Source organism: Salvelinus alpinus, chromosome 8 (assembly GCF_045679555.1).
Source record: "Salvelinus alpinus chromosome 8, SLU_Salpinus.1, whole genome shotgun sequence".
NCBI lineage: Eukaryota > Metazoa > Chordata > Actinopteri > Salmoniformes > Salmonidae > Salvelinus > Salvelinus alpinus.
Window position 1 is genome coordinate 61618652 of NC_092093.1, and position 13875 is coordinate 61632526.

At 42.3% G+C, this 13875-nt stretch overlaps 1 protein-coding gene across 5 annotated transcripts in view; it reads left to right on the forward strand.

Moving 5' to 3' along the window:
- The window catches only part of LOC139583425 (A-type potassium channel modulatory protein DPP6-like), a 385278-nt gene that overhangs the window by 355707 nt on the left and 15696 nt on the right, over positions 1–13875 (forward strand). For all 5 annotated transcript variants that reach the window (XM_071414502.1, XM_071414505.1, XM_071414503.1 and 2 more), the window contains 7 exons: positions 1895–2018; positions 2156–2194; positions 3494–3601; positions 4091–4182; positions 4967–5014; positions 5230–5348; positions 12875–12922. In XM_071414502.1, coding sequence (XP_071270603.1) covers positions 1895–2018; positions 2156–2194; positions 3494–3601; positions 4091–4182; positions 4967–5014; positions 5230–5348; positions 12875–12922 — 578 coding nt within the window. The remainder of the gene's footprint in view (positions 1–1894; positions 2019–2155; positions 2195–3493; positions 3602–4090; positions 4183–4966; positions 5015–5229; positions 5349–12874; positions 12923–13875) is intronic.

The following is a 13875-nucleotide window of genomic DNA, read 5'->3' on the forward strand; positions in this document are numbered from 1 at the left end:
TTACTAATCTAACCTCCATTTACAGCCACACTACCCTTACTAATCTAACCTCCAAATACAACCACACTACCCTTACTAATCTAACATTTACATTTTACATTTAAGTCATTTAGCAGACGCTCTTATCCAGAGCGACTTACAAATTGGTGCATTCACCTTATGATATCCAGTGGAACAACCACTTTACAATAGTGCATCTAACTCTTTTAAGGGGGAGGGGGGGGGTTAGGAGGATTACTTTATCCTATCCTAGGTATTCCTTAAAGAGGTGGGGTTTCAGGTGTCTCCGGAAGGTGGTGATTGACTCCGCTGACCTGGCGTCGTGAGGGAGTTTGTTCCACCATTGGGGTGCCAGAGCAGCGAACAGTTTTGACTGGGCTGAGCGGGAACTGTACTTCCTCAGAGGTAGGGAGGCGAGCAGGCCAGAGGTGGATGAACGCAGTGCCCTTGTTTGGGTGTAGGGCCTGATCAGAGCCTGAAGGTACGGAGGTGCCGTTCCCCTCACAGCTCCGTAGGCAAGCACCATGGTCTTGTAGCGGATGCGAGCTTCAACTGGAAGCCAGTGGAGAGAGCGGAGGAGCGGGGTGACGTGAGAGAACTTGGGAAGGTTGAACACCAGACGGGCTGCGGCGTTCTGGATGAGTTGTAGGGGTTTAATGGCACAGGCAGGGAGCCCAGCCAATAGCGAGTTGCAGTAATCCAGACGGGAGATGACAAGTGCCTGGATTAGGACCTGCGCCGCTTCCTGTGTGAGGCAGGGTCGTACTCTGCGAATGTTGTAGAGCATGAACCTACAGGAACGGGTCACCGCCTTGATGTGAGTTGAGAACGACAGGGTGTTGTCCAGGATCACGCCAAGGTTCTTAGCGCTCTGGGAGGAGGACACAATGGAGTTGTCAACCGTGATGGCGAGATCATGGAACGGGCAGTCCTTCCCCGGGAGGAAGAGCAGCTCCGTCTTGCCGAGGTTCAGCTTGAGGTGGTGATCCGTCATCCACACTGATATGTCTGCCAGACATGCAGAGATGCGATTCGCCACCTGGTTATCAGAGGGGGGAAAGGAGAAGATTAATTGTGTGTCGTCTCCATAGCAATGATAGGAGAGGCCATGTGAGGATATGACAGAGCCAAGTGACTTGGTACACAGCCACACTACCCTTACTAATCTAACCTCCGTACACAGCCACACTACCCTTACTAATCTAACCTCCAAATACAACCACACTACCCTTACTAATCTAACCTCCGTACACAACCACACTACCCTTACTAATCTAACCTCCGTACACAACCACACTACCCTTACTAATCTAACCTCCAAACACAGCCACACTACCCTTACTAATCTAACCTCCGTACACAGCCACACTACCCTTACTAATCTAACCTCCAAACACAGCCACACTACCCTTACTAATCTAACCTCCATTTACAGCCACACTACCCTTACTAATCTAACCTCCAAATACAACCACACTACCCTTACTAATCTAACCTCCGTACACAACCACACTACCCTTACTAATCTAACCTCCAAACACAACCACACTACCCTTACTAATCTAACCTCCAAACACAACCACACTACCCTTACTAATCTAACCTCCATTTACAACCACACTACCCTTACTAATCTAACCTCCGTACACAACCACACTACCCTTACTAATCTAACCTCCATTTACAACCACACTACCCTTACTAATCTAACCTCCATTTACAATACTACTCAAATGCTAATAGCACATAGGCCTACTATATATAGCATGGTTATATACCCTTGTGGATTTGAAAGGGGTGAAGACATGCAATATGTCAGTAGAATGTTCCTAGTCCTTTATCCTAGATGTTGAATATACATTAATAAACACTCTTGTTTCTGTTTGTGTTACAGAGAGTACTATGTCACCATGGTGAAATGGGCGACTACCACCAAACTGGCAGTGAACTGGTTAAACAGAGCCCAGAACATATCCATGCTGACGTTGTGTCAGGCCACCACCGGCGTCTGCACCAAGGTGCGTGTGTGTGTCTGTGTCTGTGTCTGTGTGTGTGTGCATCCTCTTCAGCTACAAACACAGCTGTTTTTCAGCTTACTTCGTTAGCTTTTCTTAAGCTTATGATTGACTTTTCTTTCAAATTATGTATGTTTTAGAAACATGAGGACGAAAGTGAAAGTTGGCTACACAGACAGGTAAGAAAGAAACATGAACATGATTCAAGTACAAATCATTTATTTTTAGGGCTGTTAATCTGTCTTTTTAATAGTACTACAGAGTGGAATGCCAATCCATAATTTCTAGATATGTTATAATTAAGCAATAAGGCACGAAGGGGTGTGGTATATGGCCAATATACCACGGCTAAGGGCTGATCTTAGGCACCACGCAAAGCAAAGTGCCTGGATACAGCCCTTAGCCGTGGTATATTGGCCATATACCACAAATCCCAGAGGTGCCTTATTGCTATTATAAACTGGTTACCAATGTACTTAGACCAGTAAAAAATTATGTTTTGTCATACCCATGGTATACGGTCTGATAAATCACGGCTGTCAGCCAATCAGCATTCAGAGATCGAACCACCCAGCTTATAAATATGTTTATATACTGTATATGTTTATATACAGTACCAGTTAAACGTTTGGACACACCTAATCATTCCAGGGTTTTTCTTTATTTTTACTATTTTCTACATTGTAGAATAATAGTGAAGACATCAAAACTATGAAATAACACATATTGAATCATGTAGTAACCAAAAAGTGCTAAACAATAAAAAAAATAATAGATATTTGAGATTCTTCAAAGTAGCCACCCTTTGCCTTGATGACAGCTTTGCACACTCTTGGCATTCTCTCAATCAGCTTCATGAGGTAGTCACCTGGAATACGTTTCAATTAACAGGTGTGCCTTAATAAAAGTTTGTTTGTGGAATTTCTTTCCTTCTTAATGCGTTTGAGCCAATCCATTGTGTTGTGGAAAGGTAGGGTGGTATACAGAAGATAGCCCTATTTGGTAAAAGACCAAGTCCATATTACGGCAAGGACAGCTCAAATAAGTAAAGAGAAATGACAGTCCATCATTACTTTAAGACATGAAGGTCAGTCAATCCGGAAAATGTCAAGAACTTTGAAAGTTTCTTCAAACGCAGTCGCAAAAACCATCAAGCGCTATGATGAAACTGGCTCTCATGAGCACTGCCACAGGAAAGGAAGACCCAGAGTTACCTCTGATGCAGAGGATAAGTTCATTAGAGTTAATGGAACCTCAGATTGCAGCCAAGGCCAAAGGGTGGCTACTTTGAAAAATATAAAATATATTTAGATTTTTTTTTTTTGTAAAAAAATGTTGGTTAATACATGATTTCATATGTGTTATTTCATAGTTTGTATGTCTTCACTATTATTCTACAATGTAGAAAAAAAAGAAAAAAAGAAAGAAAAACCCTTGAATGAGTAGGTATGTCCAAACTTTTGTCATATGACTGTTAGAATGAGGAGCCGCTGTTCTCCAAAGACGGTCTGAAGTTGTTCTTCACCAGAGCCATCCCACAGGGAGGCAGGGGCAAGTTCTTCCACATCTCCATGTCCATCACACAGGTACGTACACTCCCGTTCTACACTCTCTATTCTGTGTTCTGCATGAGGGCTTCCATACGCTACAATTGCTTCCTACAGCAATGTGCAGCATAGCATAGACAACACCACTACAGAAGGTGAATGGGCAAGACCAAAAATGTACAGTAAGTGCCTTTGAACGGGGTATGGTAGTAGGTGCAAGGCGCACCGGTTTGTGTCAAGAACTGCAACGCTGCTGGGTTTTTCATGCTCAACAGTTTCCCGTGTGTATTAAGAATGGTCCACCACCCAAAGGACATCCAGCCAACTTGACACAACTGCGGGGAGCATTGGAGTCAACATGGGCCAGCATCCCTGTGGAACACTTTCAACACCTTGTAAAGTCCATTGTCCCAACGAATTGAGGCTGTTCTGACGGAAAAAAGGGTCGGGGTGCAGCTCCATATTAGGAAGGCGTTCTTAATGCTTGCTTTACTCAGTGTGTCTATCTCTTCCTCCTTCCCTCTCTAGCCCAACACCAGCACAGACACGCTGCAGTCCATCACGTCTGGAGACTGGGACGTCACCCAGGTTCTGGCCTACAACGAGGACATCCAGCTAATGTGAGCTCCTGACGCAGCTGGACCACACACAGACACAAACACACACAAACACACTTACATGCCTTCACATGTAGTATACACACATTCTTTGCTGTGATTATAACACAAACAACCATCCACAACAAACCTCTCTCTCTCCCCCTCGCTCTCCCTCTCTCCGGAGTAGAGTAGAGTATTTTTTATCCTCGGAGGGCATGTAGTAAAAACACATTGGACACATGACAGTAAAGTAAATAGGCATTTAACGTCATAGATTTAGCCGGTATTAACTTGTGGAATAGACACCAACTGGAATGCGGTTTTAACAAATCAGCATTTGGGATTAGACCCAACCAATGTATAAATGACAATAAATATACTTGGGGAGCCGCTCTGAGAGAAGCAACCTAAATTCATCAAACAAGAGATGCTGGGATTCCCTCAGAATGGATTGCGCCTCACGTATGACTCCCCCCCCCCCCCCCCCCCCCTGTCAAATTTGTTCCTGCCCTACTTAAGTTTTAAAAAACATCCTCACCTCATATTTCATTTGTGTTACATCTCTTCCAATGGCAAGACCTGCTGTTGGAACTCTTGGTACTCTTGCTGCTTATATCAAGCCGACAAGTTTCTGTTCAACTGTACCGCTGGAATAACCTACTTTTCTCACTTCGTAGACTCCTTACATTTGTGACTACGGAAATACTTCAATGACGTAATGTTGTGTGCACCCATGCATTTGTTATATTATGTATTAGTTGAACAAACGTCCAACTTGAAATGTTTATTATTATGTATCTTGCAGATACTTCTTGAGCACAGAGGATGATCCGAAACGCAGGCATCTCTACAGGTAACACATACATAGCTCTGAATAACTGTCTCTAATGCTGTCCTCTTCTGTTGTGCCTAGCTATGTTGCACCCACCCACCCAAAATAGTTATTTTCGTCTCACTTGGTTACAATTTAGGTGCCAGTTGTCCTGGATGCTTTGAGGGGCTTTCCTCTCAGTCTGAAAAATATCTAGGAGAAAGACTTGGCTCAGTGTCCTCTTGTTGTGTTTGCAGTGCGGACACAGTGGGCCCTTTCAACAGACGCTGTCTCTCCTGTGACTTCTACGAAGGTTGTGGCTACGTCAGAGGCTCCTTCAGCCACAGCATGAGCCTCTTCTTGCTTAGCTGCAAAGGTGGGAGCCACCGGTTGGTCAGTCAGTCTGTCAATCAATTGGTTTGTCTGTCTCTCTCCCCAAGTTATCTATTTTTTCAGTCATATGAACCTTTGGTCCCTCACCTCTGAGAGACACTCTGAGACAATGAATTCAATGTATATGTTGGTTACAGATGATATTTGGACACAAACACAATCATTTGTGCAGTGTATTTCAACCAAGGCCTCTACTCAAAACTTATATCAAGAGGGTCTGCCGTCTGGGCCGGCAGCCCTGCGAGGGTTAACACGCTTAAATGTCTTACTCATGTCGTCCACGGAGAAGGAGAGCCCACAGTCCTTGTGTAACATATACGCTGGGAGTTGGAAAGCAAGTGCAGTTGGTGAGTTTAATAATAAACGGAACATAGACCAATACAAGAAACATGAGTAGCGTATAGACATGAAACATAGTCAATAGTGCCTGGGGAAGGGAATTAAGGAAATGACAGATATAGGGGAGGTAATCAGTGAAGTGATGGTGTCCAGGTGTGTCTAATGATGAGACACAGGTGCACGTAATGATGGGTGTGTGTAACGATGGATGCCAGGGCCGGTGGTGGGTAAACCGGCGACGTCGAACACCGGAGGGGGGGAGCGGAAGTAGACGCGACACCTTGGAGGCGTGCTGCGTTGGTGGCACTATGTTATCCTCAAAGTGGGCGAAGAAGGTGTTTAGCTTCGTGGCTGGTTTTCCCTTTGTAGTCTGTAGACCCTGCCACATACAGTGCCTTGCAAAAGTATTCACCCCGCTTGGCATTTTTCCTACTTTGTTGCATTACAACCTGTAATTTAAATGGATTTTTATTTGGATTTCATGTGATGGACATACACTAAATAGTCCAAATTGGTGAAGTGAAATTAAAAAAATAACTTGTTTCAAAAAATTCCAAAAGATAAAACATGGAAAAGTAGTGTGTGCATATGTATTCAACCATTTGCTATGAAGCCCCTAAATAAGATATGGTGCAACCAATTACCTTCAGAAGTCACATAATTAGTTAAATAAAGTCAACCTCGAGTGATTTAAGGGGAAACATTTAAATGTCTTGGAATGGCCTAGTCAAAGCCCAGACTTCAATCCAAATGAGAATCTGTGGTATGACTTAAAGATTGCTGTACCCCAGCGGACCCATCTAACTTGAAGGAGCAGTTTTGCCTTGAAGAATGGGCAACAATCCCAGTGGCTAGATGTGCCAAGTTTATAGAGACATACCCCAAGAGACTTGCAGCTGTAATTGCTACAAAAGGTGGCTCTACAAAGTATTTGTTTCACAAAATTTTTTATTTTGCATCTTCAAAGTGGTCAGCATGTTGTGTAAATCAAATGAAACAAACCCCCCAAAAGTCTATTCTAATTCCAGGTTGTAAGTCAACAAAATGAGAAAAATGCCAAGGCGGGTGAATACTATCGCAATCCACTGTACGTCTCGTGTCTGAGCCATTGAATTGCGACCTCACTTTATCTCTGTACTGATGTTTTGTCTGGTTGATTGTCTTACGGAGGGAATAACTATACTGTTTGTATTCGGCTATGTTCCCAGTCACCTTGCCCTGTTAAATGAGGTGGTTCACACTTTCAGTTTTGCGCAAATGCTGCCATCTTGTGGTTTGTGGTTTCGTTAGGTTTTAATAGTCACAGTGGGTACAATCAATCAATCAAATTGATTTACAGTTGAAGTCGGAAGTTTACATACACTTAAGTTGGAGTCATTAAAACTTGTTTTTCAACCACACCACAAATTTCTTGTCAACAAACTATAGGTTTGGCAAGTCGGTTAGAACATCTACTTTGTCCATGACAAGTAATTTTTCCAACAATTGTTTACAGACAGATTATTTCACTTATAATTCACTGTATCACAATTCCAGTGGTTCAGAAGTTTACATAAATTGGCAGTGCCTTTAAACAGCTTGGAAAATTCCAGAAATTGATGTCATGGCTTTAGAAGCTTCTGATTTTTTGATTCAATTGGAGGTGTACCTGCGGATGTATTTCAAGGCCTACCTTCAAACTCAGTGCCTCTTTGCTTGACATCATGGGAAAATCAAAATAAATCAGCCAGACCTCAGAAAGAAATTGTAGACCTCCACAAGTCTGGTTCATCCTTGGGAGCAATTTGCAAATGCCTGAAGGTACAAAGTTCATCTGTACAAACAATAGTACGCAAGAATAAACACCATGGGACCACGCAGCCGCCATACCGCTCAGGAAGGAGACGCGTTCTGTCTCCTAGAGATGGACGTACTTTGGTGTGAAAAGTGCAAGTCAATCCCAGAACAACAGCAAAGGACCTTGTGAAGATGCTGGAGGAAACAGGTACAAAAGTATCTATATCTACAGTAAAACAAGTCCTATATCGACATAACCTGAAAGGCCGCTCAGCAGGAAGAAGCCACTGCTCCAAAACCGCCATAAAAAAGCCAGACTACGGTTGCAACTGCACATGGGGACAAAGATCGTACTTTTTGGAGAAATGTCCTCTGGTCTGATGAAACAAAAATAGAACTGTTTGGCCATAATGACCATCAGTATGTTTGGAGGGAAAAGGGGGAGGCTTGCAAGCCGAAGAACACCATCCCAACCGTGAAGCACGGGGGTGGCAGCATCATGTTGTGGGGGTGCTTTGCTGCAAGATATACTTCACAATATAGATGGCATCATGAGGCATGACAATTGTGTGGCTATATTGAAGCAAAATCTCAATACATCATTCAGGAAGTTAAAGCTTGGTCGCAAATGGGTCTTCCAAATGGACAATGACCCCAAGCATACTTCCAAGTTGTGGCAAAATGGCTTAAGGACAACAAAGTCACATTTTTGGAGTGGGCATCACAAAGCCCTGACCTCAATCCCATAGAAAATGTTTGGGCAGAACTGAAAAAGCGTGTGCGAGCAAAGAGGCCTACAAACCTGACTCAGTTACACCAGCTCTGTCAGGAGGAATGGGCCAAAATTCACCCAACTTATTGTGGGAAGCTTGTGGAAGGCTACCCAAAACGTTTGACCCAAGTTAAACAATTTAAAGGAAATGCTACCAAATACTAATTAAGTGTATGTAAACTTCAGACCCACTGGGAATGTGATGAAAAAAATAAAAGCTGAAATAAATCATTCTCTCTACTATTATTCTGACATTTCACATTCTTAAAATAAAGTGGTGATCCTAACTGACCTAGTTTTTACTAGGATTAAATGTCAGGAATTGTGAAAAACAGGAATTGTGAAAAAAGTTTAAATGTATTTGGCTAAGGTGTATGTAAACTTCCGACTTCAACGGAAGTCCCTTGACCAGCACAAAAACATCCTGTGGCGTACTGCATTAGCGTCGAATAGCCCCCGCGATATGCAACTTTTCAGGGAAGTCAGGAACCAATATACACAGGCAGTTAGGAAAGCAAAGGCTAGCTTTTTCAAACAGAAATTTGCATCCTGTGGCACAAACTCCAAAAAGTTATGGGACACTGTAAAGTTCATGGAGAATAAGAGCACCTCCTCTTAGCTGCCCACTGCACCGAGGCTAGGAAACACTGTCACCACATATAAATCTACGATAATCAAGAATTTCAGTTTTCTATGGCTGGCCATGCTTTCCACCTGGCTACCCCTACCCCGGTCGACAGCTCTGTACCCCCCCCCCCCCCACAGCAACTTGCCCAAGCCTCCCCCATTTCTCCTTTACTCAAATCCAGATAGCTGATGTTCTGAAAGAGCTGCAAAATCTGGACCCCTACAAATCAGCTGGGCTAGACAATCTGGACCCTCTCTTTCTAAAATTATCCGCTGCAATTGTTGCAACAACTATTACTAGCCTGATCAACCTCTCTTTCGTATCGTCTGAGATCCCTAAAGATTGGAATGCTGCCGCGGTCATCCCCCAAACTGTTACAGACCTATATCTATCCTGCTCTGCCTTTCTAAAGTCTTAGAAAGCCAAGTTAACAAACAGATCACCGTCCATTTCGAATCCCACCGTACCTTCTCCGCTATGCAATCTGGTTTCTGAGCTGGTCATGGGTGCATCTCAGCTACGCTCAAGGTCCTAAACGATATCATAACTACCATCGATAAAAGACAATACTGTGCAGCCGTCTTCATCAACCTGGCCAAGGCTTTCGACTCTGTCAATCACCGCATTCTTATTGGCAGACTCAACAGCCTTGGTTTCTCAAATGACTGCCTCACCTGGTTCACCAACTACTTCTCAGATAGAGTTCAGTGGGCCTGTTGTCCAGACCTCTGGCAGTCTCTATGGTCACACGGTTCAATTCTCGGGCCGACTCTTTTCTCTGTATACGTCAATGATGTCGCTCTTGCTGCTGGTGATTCTCTGATCCACCTCCACACAGACGACACCATTCTGTATACTTTTGGCCCTTCATTGGACACGGTGTTAACAAACCTCCAGACGAGCTTCAGTGCCATATAGTAGGAATAGTGTTCAATACACATAGTAGGTTACACATAGTAGGTTGACAATAAATGTGGCTCAATTCACAGTTGTTTCAGGGTCCCACAATAAGAGCTATGAAGCTAATGTTCTCTGGGTGTCACTGAGTAGACTGATACCCCATGTCACTCGGTTAGCTGCTATCCGAGCAGCTAACCGATCGCTGCAGCTGTACATAGTCCATCTGTAAACTACCCACCCAATTTACCTACCTCACCCCCCATACTGCTTTTATTTATTTACTTTTCTGCTCTTTTGCACACCAGTATCTCTTCTTGCACATGATCATCTGATGATTTATCACTCCAGTGTTAATCTGCTAAATTGTAATTATTCGATTTATTGCCTACCTCATGCCTTTTGCACACATTGTATATAGATTCTCTTTTTTTCTACCATGTTATTGACTTGTTTATTGTTTACTCCATGTGTAACTCTGTGTTGTCTGTTCACACTGCTATGCTTTATCTTGGCCAGGTCGCAGTTGCAAATGAGAACTTGTTCTCAACTAGCCTACCTGGTTAAATAAAGGTGAAATAAAAAAATAAAAAAAATTGATCCACAATCCATAGGTAAGGCTGTACAGTGAAATAAGTATGCCCCCAATGCAATTGCAAAGTCCAATAAGTCCAGTCTGATTTCAACAGATTTTTTTCAAATTAACAAATTATTGTCTTTTGTTAATTAAATATAACATTCCAACCTCGTTTTAATCTACTCAATTATGGCATAATTATGCTATTTGTATTCATTTGCATAACTGTCAATGACATACTTTTATTTTGAAGGCTAACCGCAAATTCCACTATTGTGGCTAATCCTTAATGTGGCTGTCACGTTCTGACCTTTATTTCCTTTGTTTTGTCTTTATTTAGTATGGTCAGGGCGTGAGTTGGGGTGGGCAGTCTATGTTTGTGTTTCTATGATTTTCTATTTCTGTGTTTGGCCTGATATGGTTCTCAATCAGAGGCAGCTGTTTATTGTTGTCCCTGATTGAGAACCATATTTAGGTAGCCTTTTCCACCTGTGTTGTGTGGGTGTTTGTTTCCGTGTGAGTGTTTGTTGCCACACGGTACTGTTTCGGTTTCGTTCATGTTCACATTTATTGTTTTGTATTTCATAGTGTTCAGTTTATGTTTTTAAAATAAACATTATGGACACTTACCACGCTGCGCATTGGTCTTCCGATCCTGCAAACTTCTCCTCCTCGGATGAGGAGGACGACAGCCGTTACAGTGGCTAGCTTCACATAGATGGGTCCGAAAAAACACCATTAATCAAATAAGAACTGTCTTATAAATTAGGGTTATTTTAGATGATGACACCTAGCTATATAGTTAGCAAGCTATAGCTACTGAAACAGATTATGTCGTTTTCCTATGTTTTTGGGGAAGAACATTGTTTGCATCCATGAGCTAGCTAGCTTTTTTTATGACCAGCACTGTAGGTATGCGAGACAACTTTACCAGCATCGTAGTATATGTATCGATGAATCGTTGTGACATGAAATACGAGTAATAGTGTAATCAATGTGTAATAACTACATAAAAAAAGATAAAGTAGATGTCCTAACCGACTTGCTAAAACTTGCTAAAACTATAGTTTGTTAACAAGAAATTTGTGGAGTGTTTGAAAAACTAGTTTTAATGACGCCAACCTAAGTGTATGTAAACTTCCTACTTCAACTGTATATACAGTGGGGAGAACAAGTATTTGATACACTGCCGATTTTGCAGGTTTTCCTACTTACAAAGCATGTAGAGGTCTGTACCAGCTGGCTGTATGGACGTGGACAGTATATCCTGAGAGTTACAATCCCTGATGTGTCTCTGGAAGGAGATCCTCACCCAGAGCTAGTCTACTTTATTATCCAGAGACTGAACATTACATTCTGGGCTAATGTAAGAAATAACACACCAAAAAACAAAATACTGCAAAGTTGCATAGGCGCTAGAAGCAGAGCTGCCATATCTGTCAGCGCCATCTTCTTCCATCCTGCCTCTTGCCCGCTTTCATTTATTTGACATGATTGTGATATCATTACAGAGCTGAGAGAGATTGCCTGGCCTACTTTGCAGAGCCACAAATGTTTCTTTCTAGCATGTTCTCAATTTGCTAAGTGCATCGATCATTTCATTATGTTTCCCCTCCATGTGCAGTGATGTGGTTTAGGAGACAGAAAGAGTATATTTCTACAGGGGCTTGTTTGTTTGCAAGCTAGCTCCGGAACACTCCAGAAACTATTTTGGCTGTGTTAAATTAATTGAATAAGCTAACAATAGCCTCCCCAACAATAGCAAGAAAGTCTGGAAAGGATCTGTTGTGCTTGTAGAAAAACATGTTTAGCAAGAATTATTAGAGACAGCGTCAGGCTTTCAGACTTTGATCAATGATGTTTTGATTTTGTGTCTGAACTTTGAGGCTCAACTATGTTGTGTCTCAGTCTTCTATCGACAAGGTGCAATTTGAAATTACGGATTCTAAAGGAAAACATGTATTGAGTTCAAATGATTCGATTATGAATTTCTTACAAGTCTTTTTGCAAGTCTTTTTAGAAATTGATAATTAAATAACCCTTTCCCATCCTCTTGCTTCCCCAGAACTATGGACAGTGGAGATACATTTTGAACCATGCAGTCACTGTTGTACAGATGTAGGATCTTAATTTGATCACCCTGTTGCATGAGAACTGTCCTACAATGCAGGAAATGTAAAATGTGTAATGTATTTACGGTTTAAAAAGACTTCTGATGTTTGTAATTTTCACTGTGAAATTTCAGACTTATGAAAAATGTATCAACCCCTACAATAATGTAAATAAATTATAATCAACATAATAATTCACATTTCCGGTTGCTGCAGGATTATTTTCTTGCTGTAGCAAACTGGCTCAAATTAAGATCCTACGTCTGTACATGACAAGGAGCCACAGAATGTACTATTAAACCGAGACAAGACCGAGACGAACCAGAGTAGTGCCACCACAAACTAATGGGAACGATGTCTGATGTTGTCTTATTTGGTCACATTTGTTTCTGTTTTGGTCTTTCTCCAGGCCCTGATGTCCCGTTTGTAGCAGTATACAGCACACAGGACAGACAGAGTGAGTCTTCTAGTTAAGATTCTATTTGGATTCTGTTACATGAAAACATAGGTTAGGGGTACTCAACTCTTACCCTAAGTCCCGGAGCCTGCTGGTTTTCTGTTTTACCTGATAATTAATTGCACCCACCTAGTGTCCCAGGTTTAAATCAGTACCTGATTAGAACAATGAAAAAAGGCAGTGGAACTGGCTTTCAGGTCCAGAGTTGATGGGTCATAAGAGGGTCATAAGAGGCATACATCACACAGAAAAATAGACCACCCAGACACACAATGCATGATCTTTATTTCCTCTGTCTTCAATATGCCTTTTTCTCCTGACACAGACACACACATGCGCACGCACGCACACACACACACACACACATACACACACATACATACACTAACTCCATTATTCTGAGTTCTGATTGCTGACTTGCCATGTGTGGGTCAGGGAGAAGATGATTCACACACCTGTAGGACATCCACTCCTCTCCATGAGTAGAACATTCAGCATCACCCCTGAAATATAACTCTTTAACACCATGGAGATAAAACAACTGTATCTATCTCTGTGTTTACAGAATAAAAGCCCTGCCCTCCACCCCTGATTCACAAAATAACCACCCACAACTGTGTGACCTCATCAAACGGGGACAGCATACTAAGATTTACCATTCACAGCACAACAAGGCCAGTCTGCTTTCTGCTGAGTCACTGTTTGCAGCCTCAGCCCAGTCGGTTGGCAGACACTGATTACATTACCTAGCTGGGTGGATGTCCTCATAACAACATGACCTTCCCACTGTAATGAAAGACGTTCCCTGTCTTTGTTTACGGTTAATTACAGCATGTACACTTGGAGGAATAGCAATGTGTACAAAGTGCACTCTGCAGTCATATTTTAGTGCATATAGTAGTAAACAAAAAACTAAACAAGCTACTTTTGGCAGGAACTCTGCTTTCTAACTG